The sequence below is a fragment of the Leiobunum rupestre genome, chromosome 2 (assembly GCF_980474605.1).
Source record: "Leiobunum rupestre chromosome 2, qqLeiRupe1.1.hap1, whole genome shotgun sequence".
NCBI classification, from domain to species: domain Eukaryota; kingdom Metazoa; phylum Arthropoda; class Arachnida; order Opiliones; family Sclerosomatidae; genus Leiobunum; species Leiobunum rupestre.
The window spans coordinates 3717373-3737371 of NC_143385.1; the positions used below are offsets into that span (position 1 = coordinate 3717373).

The 19999-nt window shown below is 44.8% G+C and overlaps 1 protein-coding gene across 1 annotated transcript; it reads right to left on the minus strand.

Annotated features, from left to right (window-relative positions):
- Positions 1-271: 271 nt before the first annotated feature.
- LOC149955549 (uncharacterized) lies at positions 272-18302 on the minus strand. Its single transcript, XM_090166681.1, has 4 exons — positions 12858-18302; positions 11475-11639; positions 2968-3136; positions 272-759 (listed from the first exon to the last, which is right to left on the minus strand). Exons 1-4 carry the CDS (start codon positions 18300-18302, stop codon positions 272-274), a joined length of 6267 nt encoding a protein of 2088 aa, XP_090022807.1.
- Between the last annotated feature and the right edge of the window lie 1697 nt (positions 18303-19999).

Consider the following 19999-nt stretch of genomic DNA (forward strand, 5'->3'; position numbering starts at 1 on the left):
ACTTCTTTTAGTGGTGATCTGGTAGAAGTTGATGATTATGAATTAATGTTACCAGGCATCTCTTTAAACAATCCTAAGAAATGAAGGTAATTATCAGATTAGTGTGCCTTGGGTCAAACATTTAACTAAGCAAACATCTTACGGTTACCTTATTAGTTCAATTAGCAAAATAGTCCATTAAGTTGATAAAAATAGACTTCTAAATTTAACAAATTTTATCTGAAATCATTTTACGTTATGCAAAAATAAATAAACAAACATCTAGGTGGCTCTAGCGGGTTGAAATGTACTTGTACCGATTGCCGGAGTTGTCAGGTTCAGGCCAAGGTAACTTGTATTTGCCGTGACGCACCTTCTTGTAAGAAATCTTCATGTGGAGACGGATGTAGCTGCAAAGACTGTACCTGCTGCAGCGCTCCGAATAAAGACAGCTGCACTTGCCAAAACTGTGATTTCTGTGACTTATCTTCTTGTAAGAAATCTTCATGTGGAAAAGCATGCAGCTGCGAAGACTGCTACTGCTGTGGCGCTCCGGATAAAACCCGCTGCACTTGCCAGAATTGTGATTGCTGTGGCGCCTCTTCTTGTAAGAAATCTTCATGTGGAAAAGGATGTAGCTGCAAGAGCTGTACCGGTTGCGGCACTTTGAACAAAGCCCGCTGTACTTGCCAGAATTGCAAATGCTGCGCCGCATCTTCGTGTAAGAAATCATCATCCGCAGAGGGATGCAGCTGCAAGAACTGTTTATAACTCGCCAAGCTAAAAAAGGTTAGCTGTTATTGTTAAAAGTAATGGATTTGGTGCACTCAACATTGAAATCTTAATTTGAAGTAAATTTTAACCTTAAGTATTTTATGTCGCATAATTTAATTACTAACAATATCGGATTTTAATTAATGTACAATTGAATTGATATTAAAAATAAGTTTTTATTATTAATTCATTTTTAACTATTAGACATTTATACATCTTCGATCACAATATTAATTAATTCTAACAAATTATTTTGAAAATTCATAACCAGTGGCATTACATATATTTTTTTAATTGTTTTATTTTGTAACTTTGTACCGCGGGGACAGATTTTGATTTCCTATTATGCATAAAACGGCAGCAATATCAGTTTCAAAATTTTTGTTTAATAGTGTACATGAAAATAGACTAACAAAGAGGGTTATGGACTTGCATTAAGATAATGCACCAAGGCCTTAGCCGTAACAAATCCTTCCTGCATTTGCTTCAAACGCAGCCAATTTTTTAATAGAAGGCAGGACGTTTTCGATACGCGAAACCAATGGATGTAGTCACGAAGGCTTAAAAGTTTGATCTCAAGCTTGACTCTTTCTGGCTTTCGACTCTCCGTCCACAGGCACTCCTTCCTCCCCTCTTCGATCCGTGACTGGAACTCTCTCCCGGACTTCCTAAAGTCCATCCCAACCCCAAACAGTTTCGCAAGGAGCTATCTGAGTTCCTAGGACTTTATATTTAACACGTTTACATGTAATAATGTAATACATAACTCCTTCATTTTGTTTTATTTCCCTTGTATCTCCCTCACATTGTACTGTTTTCCTGTACATACAAACTGTATATAATATCTCCTCTGTATATGTATAATTTGTATTGTCCACTGTCTTAACGTGATGGGTCTTAGACCTCTTGTTGAGCAATAAAAGAACTAAAGAACTAAAGAAGCGATAACAGTGCTATTACATCACAAACTTTGGATTTTGAAACAAGTTAAGAGCGGTTTGTTGAAATCATAACCAATTAAAAATATCAAATTTGATATTTTTTACATTTGAATACGAATGATGAATTTCATTTATATTAGTTTTGTTTTTTTAATTGAGTGACGGATGAAAAAGAGAAAGAAAATATAAATATAGTAGGATTTGGTTGGATCTTGTATCTCTCCCCACTGGTTGAAGTGGTTTTCCCCCGAGCTCTTCGGTTTCATCTTCCATAAAAACTTGTAGGGGTAAACGTTAATAGTTAGTTTAAGGAGCCATGGCTCGCGTGGCTTGAAGGGCTTGCCACCACCCTCCTACGCTTTGTAACCCGACCACCTGAATTAATGGCTATAAAAGTCGCTTGATGACTTAGGGCTAAGGTGGTGCCTTGGGTATTAGCTTTATTATTATAATCAATAACGTATATATGTATAAGAACGTTGAACGATCAAATTGGCGCTTGGTGCCATGATTTAATCGGTTTCAGAATAACTCCGCCCAAAAAACCGCGTGCGGCGCGTGCTAAAGGTTAAAACCGTTTCTAGTTCAAGCGCGCGCTGCACGCGGATTTTACGGTGGAGTCATTCTGAAACCCATTAAATCATGGTCCAAGCGATGCCTTTTGTTCAACGTTCTTATACATAAATACGTTCTTGATAATATTAGCATTATTATTATTGTCCAAGTTTTGTAAAAGGATCGTGTCAACGAAAACCCACAACTTAGCTAGATATAAGTACTCCTTATTACGAAATTATGATTTACGTTTTATAGACTAGCTTTGAATATAATATAGCAGTGTCCTTAGATTAAACAGAAACGTGGTCAAGTTTGAACCTTAATTGACCAACTTTGGCAGAAAACCGATCAATTATGGACACAACTTCTTTTATAGTTAAACAGACAAAGTTTCTAAAGAAACCTACAAACATAATGATTTAGCAGAAAGTTGGGGCCAACTTTAAACATATAAGCGGTTCCAAGTTGAATAATCGCTATAGGCCGCCAACAGTCAGAAACCGGCAAAGTTTAAAAACCGTCACACCGCGGTTACCTTCCCATAAAACTATCAAATGTGGGCAAAGGGAAGTTTAACAGCATAGTCTAATGAGTCTTGTAAAAAATACAAGTGATTGGAGTTGGTTTGATATTAGATATAGGAACAATTTAACAATAACATTTTAATTGCGTAGAAAGTATTTGTATTTAAATATTAATGAATTTAAAAACTCACGTTTTTGAATAATTGGAAGTAAGAAGGTTGGCAATTGCTCCATTAGGCGAAATACAATTTCACCCACTTCGTGACTATTGTAGAGAGACCACTGATCTCTGTGAACTAAATCTATTAATGAATTTACTACCCAAATCAGAATGGCGCTGAAAAAGATGGCCACCAAAATCTAAAATGTATTGTTAAATACCAAATATTAAAATCGGTACTGTTTTAAATTAAGTAACATATAAAAATAACGTGTGCGTCAAGAGTTCAAAATTACTTCACATTATTAAGTACCACAGTTTTAAGAAATATTTGGTTTAAATTATTTGGGACCGAAAACTATCGCTACGCCCCCTTTGGTTCACCAATGGAACCTAAATAGGTAGATAAACGCTATTAGTTTTTCCTCATCGTTATTCGTAAATTTGACTTTTTGAATAATGATACTTGCATTTTAAAATAGTTTTTGCATCGTTTGCTTATATTTTGATAAGTTTATTTAAGAAAAAAGTTCTTATGACTTTTAAATTTGTCTGTAGCAGACGTTAGATCACAGGTGCTACCTGGGAGAAGCTAGCGCTGTTACGCCATCTAGACTCGTTTTTTAACATTCACCTTTAAAAGGCAGCCCATTCACACATTCCTACAGTGTGGATGGGACCATTCAGACAGGTTGTCTCTGCTAGACATGCATTGAGGATACTAAGGGATAGGGACAAGATAGCAGTGGCGGAAGTATAATAACCACTCGAAGGGTGGTAGGTGCTCGTCGACAACGACCAAGGGCATTCATTGCCTCCCAGATGCATGAGAGTTTACCACCCACCGGCAGGTACGAAAGCTTTTCATCTTGAATGCTGCCTGAGTTTGCAGAGTTTTTTGCTCGTAGGGTGGTGCTAAGGCTGGGGTAATTTGATTGTATAATTTTGATCAAAAATAATCTTTATGAAATGTCGTGGTGATTTATAATAAGTAATAATTTTATTACGCAATACTCATGATACGATTGAATTTAATTATAATTATCGTAAAAACTATATTTGAATACAAACATTTAAAACGTGATAATAAGAATTTTTAACATCAGCGTTCGACACATCGTTTCGGGTCTTACAAGGTCTTTTGCCAAGTGTAAAAATTTCTGACAGTCACTTTTGGTAACTTCATAGTATGGAAAGGACTGATTATACGTATCAACAAAAAAATCATGAAAAATTTCAAATGCCATTTTGACCTCCCGAGAATTGGCTAAGAAATCCCAGTTTTTATTTTGAAGGGTATTAATGAACTTATTAGTATTGTATTCTGATGTATTTCTAATTCTTAGCTTTGGGATATACGTAGCGTTATCTTCTAGGGTAAGAGATATCTAAGTCTTAGTACTATGACTGAGGCCGTACAATTTGTGAAACAGTGGTCAATCAGGATAGAGTTATCATTAGTGATCATGGTTGATTCGGTTATTAATTGCGTTAACCCATAGCTTCTTGTCAAATCAAGTAGCCGTTGTGTTATATTGTTAGAAACATTAAGGTTAATATTTAAATCACCCATAAGTATTTAACAACTGGTAGGTGAACCCATTTTATCGAACATTGCCTCAAGAGTTAGAAAAAAACATCAAGCTTATTTCCAGTTCGATAAAGTACAGAAAAGAATATGTTATTCATTTTGATAGTGTAAATTTTACAACATTCATTAACTATACAAGCTTCTTCAATCACGTAAAATTCAATATTGTTTTTTAAGTAAAAACCCACTCCCCCACCTCCTTCATATTTACGTCCTTGACAAACGAATTTTAGATTAGGATAGCATTGTGCAAACTTTAAACCACGTTTCAGTGAGCTCGAAAACATCATTATCATAGTTTCGTACACAGCAAGTACTATATAGATTAGAAAACATTTTGTTTACGCTTTTGACATTGGTGCAAATTAGATTGATCATAAGGTTTTATTTGAACTAGGTGCTAAAAAACGAACATTAAAATAATATTTACACTTTTTCTACTACATTTTTCGAGAAATCGTATTTGTTCAATTCATGTTCTATATTAATAGAATTAGTAGAGATAAATTTATATTAATTTGGCTTAGATTTAGCGAAGTGTCTTAATTCATATCTGGCCAATAGCTGATCTGAGGTAAAATCGTGTTCGATATATAAATTGGAGCCTTTTAATAGCATATTTTTGATTTTTACGTAGGAGTCAGCTTTGTACACAATCGATCTAGTTTTCCCGTGAGAAAAGGGCCTTTATGAAAGACTTGCGTAGGGGTTACATTGACATTAACTATGAGTTTATGTGTAAACAGATCAATAACTTTATTAGCCAACCCAGCGCGATCTTCAGTGTCACTATTTTGAATCCCCCTTATCACTAGGTTGTTGCGTTTTAGCAGAATTTCTAGATTATCAATCCTCATTCTATTTTCTTCGCTTCGGGCTTTGGCACGTGAGTCAACTGCAGCTATATCATGTTCAACATTTGTTACCCTATCTTACAATTTCCCCAAATCATTTATAGCACTTTCAATTGCTGTGATTGACTTTTCCATAGTCAATTGTTTGGATTCAATAGCGAACACGGTGGTTTTTGTATCCTTAAGATTGTTGGTGACTGACAAGGAGAGTACCCGAGGTGTTTATTGCCGATTTTGTTCAAAGTCGGGCGTAATGTAGACCTATATAAAATATGAAATTTCCCAAAAGGAGACGTTGCACTACCCATTCGATTTGACCTGTCAACCGAATCAGAGAGCCCGCCGAGTCAGAGAGCCCGCCGAGTCAGAGAGCCCGCCGAGTCAGAGAGCCCGCCGAGTCAGAGAGCCCGCCGAGTCAGAGAGCCCGCCGAGTCAGAGAGCCCGCCGAGTCAGAGAGCCCGCCGAGTCAGAGAGCCCGCCGAGTCAGAGAGCCCGCCGAGTCAGAGAGCCCGCCGAGTCAGAGAGCCCGCCGAGTCAGAGAGCCCGCCGAGTCACAGAGCCCGCCGAGTCAGAGAGCCCGCCGAGTCAGAGAGCCCGCCGAGTCACAGAGCCCGCCGAATCAGAGAGCCCGCCGAGTCACAGAGCCCGCCGAGTCAGAGAGCCCGCCGAGTCAGAGAGCCCGCCGAGTCAGAGAGCCCGCCGAGTCAGAGAGCCCGCCGAGTCAGAGAGCCCGCCGAGTCACAGAGCCCGCCGAGTCAGAGAGCCCGCCGAGTCACAGAGCCCGCCGAGTCAGAGAGCCCGCCGAGTCACAGAGCCCGCCGAGTCAGAGAGCCCGCCGAGTCACAGAGCCCGCCGAGTCAGAGAGCCCGCCGAGTCACAGAGCCCGCCGAGTCACAGAGCCCGCCGAGTCAGAGAGCCCGCCGAGTCACAGAGCCCGCCGAGTCAGAGAGCCCGCCGAGTCAGAGAGCCCGCCGAGTCACAGAGCCCGCCGAGTCAGAGAGCCCGCCGAGTCACAGAGCCCGCCGAGTCACAGAGCCCACCGAGTCAGAGAGCCCGCCGAGTCAGAGAGCCCGCCGAGTCACAGAGCCCGCCGAGTCACAGAGCCCGCCGAGTCACAGAGCCCGCCGAGTCACAGAGCCCGCCGAGTCAGAGAGCCCGCCGAGTCACAGAGCCCGCCGAGTCAGAGAGCCCGCCGAGTCACAGAGCCCGCCGAGTCAGAGAGCCCGCCGAGTCACAGAGCCCGCCGAGTCAGAGAGCCCGCCGAGTCACAGAGCCCGCCGAGTCACAGAGCCCGCCGAGTCACAGAACCCGCCGAGTCAGAGAGCCCGCCGAGTCATAGAGCCCGCCGAGTCAGAGAGCCCGCCGAGTCAGAGAGCCCGCCGAGTCACAGAGCCCGCCGAGTCAGAGAGCCCGCCGAGTCAGAGAGCCCGCCGAGTCACAGAGCCCGCCGAGTCACAGAGCCCGCCGAGTCAGAGAGCCCGCCGAGTCAGAGAGCCCGCCGAGTCAGAGAGCCCGCCGAGTCATAGAGCCCGCCGAGTCAGAGAGCCCGCCGAGTCAGAGAGCCCGCCGAGTCACAGAGCCCGCCGAGTCAGAGAGCCCGCCGAGTCACAGAGCCCGCCGAGTCAGAGAGCCCGCCGAGTCACAGAGCCCGCCGAGTCAGAGAGCCCGCCGAGTCACAGAGCCCGCCGAGTCACAGAGCCCGCCGAGTCAGAGAGCCCGCCGAGTCACAGAGCCCGCCGAGTCAGAGAGCCCGCCGAGTCACAGAGCCCGCCGAGTCAGAGAGCCCGCCGAGTCACAGAGCCCGCCGAGTCAGAGAGCCCGCCGAGTCACAGAGCCCGCCGAGTCACAGAGCCCGCCGAGTCAGAGAGCCCGCCGAGTCACAGAGCCCGCCGAGTCAGAGAGCCCGCCGAGTCACAGAGCCCGCCGAGTCAGAGAGCCCGCCGAGTCACAGAGCCCGCCGAGTCAGAGAGCCCGCCGAGTCACAGAGCCCGCCGAGTCAGAGAGCCCGCCGAGTCACAGAGCCCGCCGAGTCAGAGAGCCCGCCGAGTCACAGAGCCCGCCGAGTCAGAGAGCCCGCCGAGTCACAGAGCCCGCCGAGTCACAGAGCCCGCCGAGTCACAGAGCCCGCCGAGTCAGAGAGCCCGCCGAGTCACAGAGCCCGCCGAGTCAGAGAGCCCGCCGAGTCACAGAGCCCGCCGAGTCAGAGAGCCCGCCGAGTCACAGAGCCCGCCGAGTCAGAGAGCCCGCCGAGTCACAGAGCCCGCCGAGTCAGAGAGCCCGCCGAGTCACAGAGCCCGCCGAGTCACAGAGCCCGCCGAGTCAGAGAGCCCGCCGAGTCACAGAGCCCGCCGAGTCAGAGAGCCCGCCGAGTCACAGAGCCCGCCGAGTCAGAGAGCCCGCCGAGTCACAGAGCCCGCCGAGTCACAGAGCCCGCCGAGTCAGAGAGCCCGCCGAGTCACAGAGCCCGCCGAGTCAGAGAGCCCGCCGAGTCAGAGAGCCCGCCGAGTCACAGAGCCCGCCGAGTCAGAGAGCCCGCCGAGTCACAGAGCCCGCCGAGTCAGAGAGCCCGCCGAGTCACAGAGCCCGCCGAGTCACAGAGCCCGCCGAGTCACAGAGCCCGCCGAGTCAGAGAGCCCGCCGAGTCACAGAGCCCGCCGAGTCAGAGAGCCCGCCGAGTCACAGAGCCCGCCGAGTCAGAGAGCCCGCCGAGTCACAGAGCCCGCCGAGTCAGAGAGCCCGCCGAGTCACAGAGCCCGCCGAGTCAGAGAGCCCGCCGAGTCACAGAGCCCGCCGAGTCACAGAGCCCGCCGAGTCACAGAGCCCGCCGAGTCAGAGAGCCCGCCGAGTCACAGAGCCCGCCGAGTCAGAGAGCCCGCCGAGTCACAGAGCCCGCCGAGTCAGAGAGCCCGCCGAGTCACAGAGCCCGCCGAGTCAGAGAGCCCGCCGAGTCACAGAGCCCGCCGAGTCAGAGAGCCCGCAGATGAATATAACCCGCCGAGTCAGAGAGCCCGCCGAGTCAGAGAGCCCGCCGAGTCACAGAGCCCGCCGAGTCAGAGAGCCCGCCGAGTCACAGAGCCCGCCGAGTCAGAGAGCCCGCCGAGTCACAGAGCCCGCCGAGTCACAGAGCCCGCCGAGTCACAGAGCCCGCCGAGTCAGAGAGCCCGCCGAGTCACAGAGCCCGCCGAGTCAGAGAGCCCGCCGAGTCACAGAGCCCGCCGAGTCAGAGAGCCCGCAGATGAATATAACCCGCCGAGTCACAGAGCCCGCCGAGTCAGAGAGCCCGCCGAGTCACAGAGCCCGCCGAGTCAGAGAGCCCGCCGAGTCACAGAGCCCGCCGAGTCAGAGAGCCCGCCGAGTCACAGAGCCCGCCGAGTCACAGAGCCCGCCGAGTCACAGAGCCCGCCGAGTCAGAGAGCCCGCCGAGTCACAGAGCCCGCCGAGTCACAGAGCCCGCCGAGTCAGAGAGCCCGCCGAGTCACAGAGCCCGCCGAGTCAGAGAGCCCGCCGAGTCACAGAGCCCGCCGAGTCAGAGAGCCCGCCGAGTCACAGAGCCCGCCGAGTCAGAGAGCCCGCAGATGAATATAACCCGCCGAGTCAGAGAGCCCGCCGAGTCAGAGAGCCCGCCGAGTCACAGAGCCCGCCGAGTCAGAGAGCCCGCCGAGTCACAGAGCCCGCCGAGTCAGAGAGCCCGCCGAGTCACAGAGCCCGCCGAGTCACAGAGCCCGCCGAGTCACAGAGCCCGCCGAGTCAGAGAGCCCGCCGAGTCACAGAGCCCGCCGAGTCAGAGAGCCCGCCGAGTCACAGAGCCCGCCGAGTCAGAGAGCCCGCCGAGTCACAGAGCCCGCCGAGTCAGAGAGCCCGCCGAGTCACAGAGCCCGCCGAGTCACAGAGCCCGCCGAGTCACAGAGCCCGCCGAGTCAGAGAGCCCGCCGAGTCACAGAGCCCGCCGAGTCAGAGAGCCCGCCGAGTCACAGAGCCCGCCGAGTCAGAGAGCCCGCCGAGTCACAGAGCCCGCCGAGTCAGAGAGCCCGCCGAGTCACAGAGCCCGCCGAGTCAGAGAGCCCGCAGATGAATATAACCCGCCGAGTCAGAGAGCCCGCCGAGTCAGAGAGCCCGCCGAGTCACAGAGCCCGCCGAGTCAGAGAGCCCGCCGAGTCACAGAGCCCGCCGAGTCAGAGAGCCCGCCGAGTCACAGAGCCCGCCGAGTCACAGAGCCCGCCGAGTCACAGAGCCCGCCGAGTCAGAGAGCCCGCCGAGTCACAGAGCCCGCCGAGTCAGAGAGCCCGCCGAGTCACAGAGCCCGCCGAGTCAGAGAGCCCGCCGAGTCACAGAGCCCGCCGAGTCAGAGAGCCCGCAGATGAATATAACCCGCCGAGTCAGAGAGCCCGCCGAGTCAGAGAGCCCGCCGAGTCACAGAGCCCGCCGAGTCAGAGAGCCCGCCGAGTCACAGAGCCCGCCGAGTCAGAGAGCCCGCCGAGTCACAGAGCCCGCCGAGTCACAGAGCCCGCCGAGTCACAGAGCCCGCCGAGTCAGAGAGCCCGCCGAGTCACAGAGCCCGCCGAGTCAGAGAGCCCGCCGAGTCACAGAGCCCGCCGAGTCAGAGAGCCCGCCGAGTCACAGAGCCCGCCGAGTCAGAGAGCCCGCCGAGTCACAGAGCCCGCCGAGTCAGAGAGCCCGCCGAGTCACAGAGCCCGCCGAGTCAGAGAGCCCGCAGATGAATATAACCCGCCGAGTCAGAGAGCCCACAGATGAATATAACCCGCGGCTTTCCCGTTTCCTTTAAAAAATAACTTAAATAAGCCGCTTACGAATATAACCCGGTTTTTTTTATCAGCCGTTATCTTAAAAAAAGGAGAGAGATACGCTGACTCGACGGTATCAAGTTCATCCCCCCAAAAGGGTTATAATGCCGCGAGAAAGTCTCCTAACGGGTGTTATTGTCATGTGCAAAAAAAGCTGACGTCATGAAAGTGTGGGTTTATAAGTGTTATATTTACATTTATTTACATTGACATATATTTTTTGTATTATAAACCCAATAAACATTTTTATATATGTATATATTATAATTATAATACGTAATACGTTTAAAACTTTATTTAAAAATCCAATAAAAAACAAAATAAACAATTGTAACAACAAATTAAATCTAGATGACGTGATTTACCAAATCCCTTGCGGTTCTTGCTCAGGAAAATATGTTGGAGTGACTAACCTTGACCCCCATAATAGCTAAGCATTTCATACGATAAACGACGGCCATTTAATAGACTAACAATAAAAAATTTCGTCATACAAAAAAAACGTTAAACGAAAACTTGCAGAAAAAATTATCATTAGAAAATTCGGAAACTTAAATCTAGATAAAGATTTCCCTGATATTGAAAATGGTCTCATCGTCCCTCCAGCTATATTTACCTAATGTTCTCTCCTCCATTTATAAATGTATAGAAATATGACGTAATTATATCTATTGTAAATGTTGTATAAATAAGCTGGTTAAATTCGAAACATTTTACACTTGACAAAGGATACGTAAGAACCGAAACGTAATTTTAAAATTCTGATCATCCCGTTTTAAATGTTTGTATTTAAATATAATTTTACAATAAATTTTAATTAAATACAACCGTCTCATGAGTCTTCCGTATTAAAATTATTACTCATTGTATGAAATATAATTTTTTTTTAAATAGAGCTAATACCCAAAGCACCACCTTCAATCACATAAGCAATGTTGCTTGTGCGTGATCAAGTAACAGGTGGCCGGGTTACAATGCGTAGAAGGGTGGTGGCAAGCCCTTCATGCCACGCGAGCCAACAGCTCCCTACACTAGCTATTACCGTTAACCTCAGTAAGTTTTATGGGAAGGGGAAACCGAAGATCTCGGTGGAAAACCCCTTTAATTGAAAACAATATTTTATAGTTTGTGAATTAAAATTGAAAACGGTTTTAAATGGTTTATCTAAGAATTCGTAGCTTGCTGGCCCCATAATCTTAATGCTTACTAAATATCACCTAATTTATGACCATTTATAACATAATGGGTACTAAATTAATCAAGAAGCTTTACAGATATATACGTAACTTACCGAATATTCAACGGAAACTACACCCTCAATAGAAGTCTTCTTAACCAATGAGGGTGCTGGCGAGAGGATTAAACTGTTGGTATAGTCAATAACGCTGGAAAATCTGTAGTTGGAGAGGAATTTCTCTTCGGTCGCATCAACTGGTATGATGAAAACTTCAACACCCTAAGCGAACGAAAATACATTATTCCACCAATCAGCCTAAGGGTATCCAATTGTCGATTCGTCGTAGCGACATCTGTTGCAACTTGCAATTGCCATTCAAGAAGAAAAATAACAGTATTGAAAAATAAAATGATTCAAGAGCCTATTTTGATGCAGATTTTAAAATCAGAGGTTATATTTCAGCACTTGCTTTAGTGACGTAGATAAAAGATTAATATTACTGTCGAGCTTAAATTTAATTAAAAATCCACTACCTATCGTACATTGCAGAAATTTAATGCGAGCGGTTAAACGTAAGGCAGCCATTAAAAATTAAGGTAAATATTAAAAATAAATAATTATCAGAACACTTGATCAGTGACCTTTAAATTTTACCCACAAACAAACAGTACAAAAATTAAGTTTCGCACTCTGCTTATTTACACGTAAACTTTACTGATGCCCGCATACGCGTACCAAAGAGACGCGGTTCAATGTTGAATATTCCAACCTTAATGATTCTCTCATTTATCAAAATCGTATCCCGTTTCTGGTGTTTCAGAAGTAAGTTTCATTCTTTAGTTCTTTAGTTCTTTTATTGCTCAACAAGAGGTCTAAGACCCTAAAATAACTCGGGAACTTTGACTGAGGTTATTTTAACTTAACTCTGGTTTGGAAGTTAAATAAAAAGTCGTTCTTATTTGAAAATATATAAAATAGTTTAATAGGTAATGGTTGATTTTATGGGAGCGCTTATTTTGTCGAACTTGGTTCTCTACGAAGTCTTACTATTAAAGTTTTTCTCCAAAAATCTCCTTCTTCAATTTCGAGCGTCTTCTCAGGCGCACCTGTATTTTTACCCTCCAGGCCTACTTCCCAATTTTTCCACTCTTATTGTTCGGGTCCGGTTAACGGGCTTTTCTGGGAATCGGGGCTCTGCTAGAAAGCTTATGCCTTCCTTCAACTCGTTTTTGGGGTTTTTACACTAACGCTTTGCTTCCGAACCAAATTCGACACGGTTACAACAAACAAAAAAAAACACTTGTTACAAAAATATATTTTTCCTTTTTTGGTTTCGACACATTGTGAAACACCTAAGTTCTAACAAATTCCCCACCATGAACTATCCTTATAGTTAGTTCATGTTAATTCAGTCTAATTAAGTTCAAGAGGATATAGTAGATTTATGGCCCTTCTAATCATAGATGTATTTGGCAACTTAAGTGAACAAGACCGCACTTTCGAATCCCGTCCAGCAAACACTTCTTCTATTTTAGCCATCTTCCATTGTTGACGTGGTTGATTTCTTTCGTTCACTAGAACTATCTCTCCGGTTTTAATCGAACCCTTCTTGTTTAAATCCACTTGATGCGCTGATCCTAACTGTAATAGGTAGTCTTGCTTCCATCTCCTCCAAAACCTATTTAGAAGCGTTTCTTGGTATTTATACCTCTTCACTGCTTCGATTCTTTTGATACTGGTTGATGGGTCTAGTTTTGAGTCTGGCGGCAATGACGTCAGACGGTGTCCGACTAGAAAATGGGCTGGTGTCAACGCGACTGGTTCTCCGGCATCACTGTACTGGTACGTAAGCGGCCGCGAATTTATTACCGCCTCTACTTCCGCGATAACGGTTTGCAACTCGTCGAAGTTTAATAATGCTCTTCCGATATTCTTTTTTAGCGCGATTTTCACGGTTTTTACCTGCCTCTCGTAAAACCCACCCCACCAAGGGGACCGTTCCGCGATAAACTTCCACGTAATTCCGTGTTGACCGAAATATTCGTATACTTCTTTCTTGCAGATGTTCTTCCAAATCGTGATTAATTCTTTATTTGCTTTTTTGAAACTTAGCGCGTTATCCGAATATATCGTTCTTACTAAACCTCTTCTAGATATAAACCTACGTAACGCTAAAATAAATGTGGCAGTTGACATTTCCTTGACTAACTCTAAATGTATGGCACGTGTAACGGCACACGTAAACAAGCAAATATAAACCTTGGGGTTTGTTTCTCCCTTAATGTATAACGGGCCTGCAAAGTCGACCCCTGTTACCTCGAAACTAGCAGATTGCGTAATTCGATCTCTAGGCAGAGGTGCTGTTTCTTCTTGTAGAGCCTTTGCGTTCCAAGCGCGACATTTTAGGCATTGATTTACGCGTTGCTTGACTTGTTGTCTTCCTTTTAAAATCCAGTAATTTTCTCTAACCTGCGCTAATGTGTTTGCTAGTCCCTGGTGGTAAACTCTTAAATGCGCTTCATCAATTATCAATTTTGTTAATTTATGGGTTTTTGGCAAAATAATTGGATGTCTCTCGTTGTAATTTAAATCTGAGGACTTGTGAAGGCGTCCCCCAACTCGTAAAATTCCTTTTTCATCAAGAAACGGATTAAGCTCTATTATCTCAGATGGTTTTTTTAGTTTCCTATTTTTTCTGAGGTCTTCTATTTCCCTTGAAAATGCTTCACCTTGCGTTTTTCTTATGAAATAATCCTTTGATTCTTGAATTTCTTCGGCCGATAGTGGCTTTAAATTTTTTATGGCATTCTCTCTCGCATTTCTTGTAAATCTCCTCATCCAGGCAAATACTCTTACTGGAAATTTTAGCGAACTGTAATTTTCTAATGCAATTCTTTGCTTCTGATCTTGATCTAAAGGTTTGATGTTTACTACGGTTTGGACGCTTTCTATGTAGTTTTTTCTAGTTTCATGGTCTAAGTTCAACTCAATTTTTTCTTCTTGGGTCAATTCCTTCACCCCTTTTAAAGGCCATTTTTCGCGTTCTCTCCTTAGCCATTCTGGTCCCTTCCACCAGGCTTCCTTGTTTACTAAATCCGATAGTTTTTCTCCTCTGGTGAGCAAGTCCGCGGGATTGTCTTTTCCGGGACAGTGATTCCACGCTTGAGGTTCGGATATACTCTGAATTTCCTCGACGCGGTTGGCTACGAACGGTTTCCATTTTCGGGTTAGTCCATGAATCCAGTGTATGACTATGTTTGAATCTGACCAAAGGAACATTTTTTCCTGGGGCGCCTTGAACAGCTCGTTCACTGCCTTGGTCAGCCTCGCTCCAACTAGTGCACCCAATAACTCTAGCCTTGGGAGTGTTATTTTCTTCAACGGAGCGACTCTGGACTTGGATGTGACCAACTGAGTAAAAATGATGCCCTCCAATGTCTTGATTCTGGCGTAAACTACCGCTCCGTACGCTGCTTCACTCGCGTCGCAGAAACAGTGTAGCTCTCTTTCTTGTATATCGCCTTCTCTTTGGTTCGATAGGCAATGTCGTGGAGTGGAAATCAGTCCTAGGTCTGGGAGTTCTGATCGCCAACAATTCCATGCCATGATTAATTCTTCTGGTAGAGTGTCATCCCAATCTATTCCTGCTACCCAAACCTGTTGGAAGATTATTTTTATTCTTATCGAAAATGGAGTTACTAGACCAAGTGGATCGAATACCCTCGCTGCTGACTGTAGAACGCATCTCTTCGTGTCGTTGAATCTTGCCAAGTCTTTCATTAGAGAATCAACGTTGAACGTGAATGTATCTTTGATATGGTTCCACATCATGCCTAAAACTTTATCTGACTTGGGATTGACTATTTTTGTGGTACTCTCCGTTGTCGGATTGCCCTCCCAATTTTCTTCCTTGATTCTTCGTTGAAGTGCCTCCGAATTGGTTTTCCACTTCCTTAAATTCATCTTTGCCGCTGATAGGATTTCTTTCGCTTCCTTCGCTCTCTCATACGCCATCGTGTCTTCGTCAGCTCCCGTGATGAAATCGTCAACATATAGGTCTTGATCCAGAAGTTGACATGTTTCTGGATATCTCGGCTCGTAACCCTTTATATGAAATTTGACGGTCGCAGCTAGGTGGAAGGGACTAGAAGTCACTCCAAAGAGAACTCTCGTCATCCTGTAGGTTATGACTTTTCCTGGCGTTTGATTCCATGGGTCTGGATTCCACAGAAACCTTGACGCGTTCCTATCGTCTGGAGCTATAGCTATTTGCAAAAACGCTTTTTCAATGTCGGACGTAATGACTATTCTCTTGATTCGAAACTTTAGCAGGACGTCAAGTAAATCTGGATTGAGGTTTGGACCGGGTAATAAACATTCGTTCAATGATACTTCGTTCTTTTCCCTCGACGAGGCGTCGAAAACGACGCGGACTTTAGTCGTCGCTCTCTCTTGGTTTATTACGGGCTGATGTGGAATGTAATATATTGGTCCTGGTTCGTTTTCACCCTCTGGGATTCTCTCTATTATGTTTCTCTTCTCGTAGTCCTCGATTATTGCCCTGTAATCTTCGAGTAAGTGAGGGTTCCTTCGGAATCTTCGGGAGAGGCTTTCTAGTCTCTTTTGAGCCATGTTGAAATTGTTGGCCAAATTCGGGTGATCTTCTGTCCAAGGTAGCCTGACTTGATATCGTCCATCTATTTTTTCGATTGTCTTTTCGAATTTGGTTATCGCTTCTTGGTGGCTCCCATTTACTTCTTTTTCTCCCGACTCTGTAATTCCCAAGGATTCTACTTCCCAAAATGCTTTTAGTCCGTCTCCGATTTTACTTTCTCGATCTGATTCTAAAATTAGATTTATGGAACTCGATTGAATTTCTTCTTCGACTTGTGAATTCAGGTATAGGCAAGTTGTTGAAGTAGGTCCTTGGACCACCCAGCCAAATGTGGTTTCCATAGCAACCAATGATTCGCTTAATCTTTCTACGGGTACTTGGGTATTGAAAACCTTCCAGTAATTGTCCGATCCTATTAACAATCCTATTTCCCCTTTCGTTGGGTAATTTAGTTTTAAATCATCAGCTAGTTTCAAATTCTTTTCTTCTAAATGTTTCTTAATCTCTTGACTCGGAATCTGGATTTTAGCGGCGCTGATTTCTGGTGTTTCGATCGCTTCTAATAGTAAAGACTGGTTGTCATGTATACTCTTAACTTCTACTTGGACTCTTTTTGTCATGATAGAGGTGGGTTTGGTGGCTCCGAATGGAAAATAGTTTAACTTGATTTCTCCAATAACCGGCAACTTTAAACTTTCGGATAAGTCTCTCCTTATAAAAGTCCTTTGACTGCCACCGTCTATCAAACATCTCGCGACATCTTGTTTACTTTTTCCTTTTAATATGACCATAGCGGTTTGTAATAAAATGCTACCGCTAGAAGGTTCCTTGACTCCTCCCTGAACTAATGAGTGACTTCCCGCTTCTTCAACCTCGACTTTAGTATCTCTTTCCTTACTCTTGTTAACCTCATCCTTTTCTCTACTTTCGCACATTGAAGTGTGATGTCGTCTTTGGCAATATTTACATTGTATCTTCGAATTGCAATACCTAGACATATGATCTCCTCTAAGACATCGAAAACATTTCCGTTTTTTCTTTAAAATCTCTAGTCTCTCTGTTATAGTTTTGGCTTTGCATTCGACGGCGTTGTGCGCGGCTTCGCAAAATGGGCAAATAACTTCTACACCATTTGTTAGGGCTAAAGAGGTTGACTTCTTAGTTTTTTTATATTCCTTAGAATTATCTTTTAGACTATCTTTTACTACGCTTTCCGAGGCTCTTTCGTTCATCCTTGTGAAGGCTTGAGCTCGCTCTCTACTCTCTAATTCTTTTCGAATGAATTCTAATAAGTTTTCTACAACTAACTGGCTATTCTGGTCCAACTTCCTGCTGTACTCAAGCGCTAATTCATACGGAATCATCTTGGTTATAATATGATGGAGGAAACCTCCATCAGTCGCTCTACCCAAGGACTCTAAACTTCTTACTTCTACTACGCAATGGTCATAAAATGCGCGCAAAGCTGATAAATCTGTGGAACGTCTAACTGGCGTCAAATTCGAAATGTTATTCATGTGGGCGTTAATTATTATGTCGTCTCTACCAAATCTATCTTTTAATATGCCAACTGCCTTGTCGTAATTTACTTCTGTTAATGCTAATCCGGCTACGGCGTTCGCAGCGGCGCCGCTTAAATACGACTTCAAATAACTGAATTTGTCTACCTTAGTTAGCGATCCGTTGAGATGAATTGTGGTTTCGAATAGATTCCAAAAACACAGCCACTTGCTTGGGTTACCGTGAAACGACTCGAGATTTATTTTGGGAAGTCTTAACCGAGAACCTATCGCGTTATTTCCGACACTCGCACTTTGTTGAATTCCGATGCTCGTACCTTGAATATTACCGACACTTAATTGTTGTCCTCCGACGTTCGTACTTTGTTGATTTCCGAGTCCAGGTGGTCCTTGGGGAGGTAGACTTCCTGGTGTAGGTGGTCCTCCTGGCTGTGCTCTATTCTGGATCGTACCTCCTGTTTGATGAGTGACCCTCGGCGACTGATATCCGATTATCGTACTAGCTGTCGCGGATAGGCTGTTATCAATAGCATTTTCAGCTTCATCTCTAGCGTCATTAATCTCTTCTTCATACTTTAATGTACCGGCTAATTCAGCATCCAAATCTTCGATTTTCGTCTTGGCGCATATCTGCTGGTCCAGTTGTTGTAGTTCTTCCTCCCTAGTTTTTAGATGTACCAAACTCTTCTGTAGACTCCTTATATCGAGCGGAGTACTCGTCAGATCGGTCGTGATTTTGTTCACGTATTTGGTGACTAATGTCCTTTTCGTAGCTCTTAACTTTTTAAGTCTCTCTAAATCTTCCATTTTTCTTGACTTACGATGACCGATTAAACTTAATTTTTCTAACTTTACTTTCAACTGTATACTAATTAACTCTATTATCCAACCATCCCGGGTTTCGGCACCATAAAATAACTCGGGAACTTTGACTGAGGTTATTTTAACTTAACTCTGGTTTGGAAGTTAAATAAAAAGTCGTTCTTATTTGAAAATATATAAAATAGTTTAATAGGTAATGGTTGATTTTATGGGAGCGCTTATTTTGTCGAACTTGGCTCTCTACGAAGTCTTACTACTAAAGTTTTTCTCCAAAAATCTCCTTCTTCAATTTCGAGCGTCTTCTCAGGCGCACCTGTATTTTTACCCTCCAGGCCTACTTCCCAATTTTTCCACTCTTATTGTTCGGGTCCGGTTAACGGGCTTTTCTGGGAATCGGGGCTCTGCTAGAAAGCTTATGCCTTCCTTCAACTCGTTTTTGGGGTTTTTACACTAACGCTTTGCTTCCGAACCAAATTCGACACGGTTACAACAAACAAAAAAAAACACTTGTTACAAAAATATATTTTTCCTTTTTTGGTTTCGACACATTGTGAAACACCTAAGTTCTAACAGACCCATCACGTTAAGACAGTGGACAATACAAATTATACATATACAGAGAAAAAATATATACAGTTTGTATGTACAGGAAAACAGTACAATGTGAGGGAGATACAAGGGAAATAAAACAAAATAAAGGAGTTATATATTACATTATTACATGTAAACGAGTTAAATATGAAGTTCTAGGAACTCAGTTACTTCCTTGCCGAACTGTTTGGGGTTGGGAATGGACTTAAGGAAGTCCGGGAGAGAGTTCCAGTCACGGATCGAAGAGGGGAGGAAGTAGTGCCTGCGGACGGAGAGTCGAAAGCAAGGAAGAATGAGAGCCGCGGATTTCATTCCACGCGGAGCGCGACGCCAAGACGAGATGGCGGACGTAAGCGGGGCCAGGGCTCCGTTGGAGCGGTGAATAACACCGTTTACTATTGCGAGGCGTTTGACGCGGCGACGGTCCGAGAGGGAATCCCATTTAAAGTTTTTCAAGACTCGCGTCATGCTTGTACTCCAAGAGAAACCGATGTTGGCAACAAAACGGAGGGCTTTACGTTGGATGGTTTCAATGGTATGCATACCGCTGGCGGTGTTGGGGGACCAGACTGGGGAACAGCAGTGAGTATTTTTCTTCCGAGTGCCAGTACTTCGCTGTTAATGTTTGCTTAGAACGAGTGTTACCTCCTTCATGGTGCCACTTCCATTGTAAGAAGTCAAATCTTTCACTTCACACATAATGATTTTTGCGCTGAAAAATACGCATGTGTTAGACGAGGTGAGTCGCCAAATTGCGATGGAATGAAATCAGTAATACACAACATAACCTAAAAGTATGCCCTAAATCTATTTCTCTTCTTTAAAAAATGTGACGTAAATAGGCGAAACTATAAAGTCCAGGGGGGCTGAAAAGATGGTAGTAACGTGAGTTTGTGGAGAACTGCCGCGCCATCTATCTTAAGAAATACGAACTATTATTCATTTTATTTTGCTAATGGTGGTTTAAATTTTGATCGATTTATTATTTAAAACATTTTGTAATAGAAAAGTGTAAGTTAATTAGCTGTCTGCAGTATCTGGAAGGAATATTTTTTTTTCTTTAACATCGCACGGCCAACTATTTACACGAG

Coding starts and splice junctions, on each gene's coding strand:
- LOC149955549 (XM_090166681.1), bottom strand. CDS start 18,302: ATGGAAGATTTAGAGAGACTTAAAAAGTTAAGAGCTACGAAAAGGACA. Junction 11,640..12,857: donor TTGCTGGACGGGATTCGAAA/GTGCGGTCTTGT, acceptor TCGTTCGCTTAG/GGTGTTGAAGTTTTCATCAT. Junction 760..2,967: donor ACTTCCAATTATTCAAAAAC/GTGAGTTTTTAA, acceptor AACCTTTTTTAG/CTTGGCGAGTTATAAACAGT.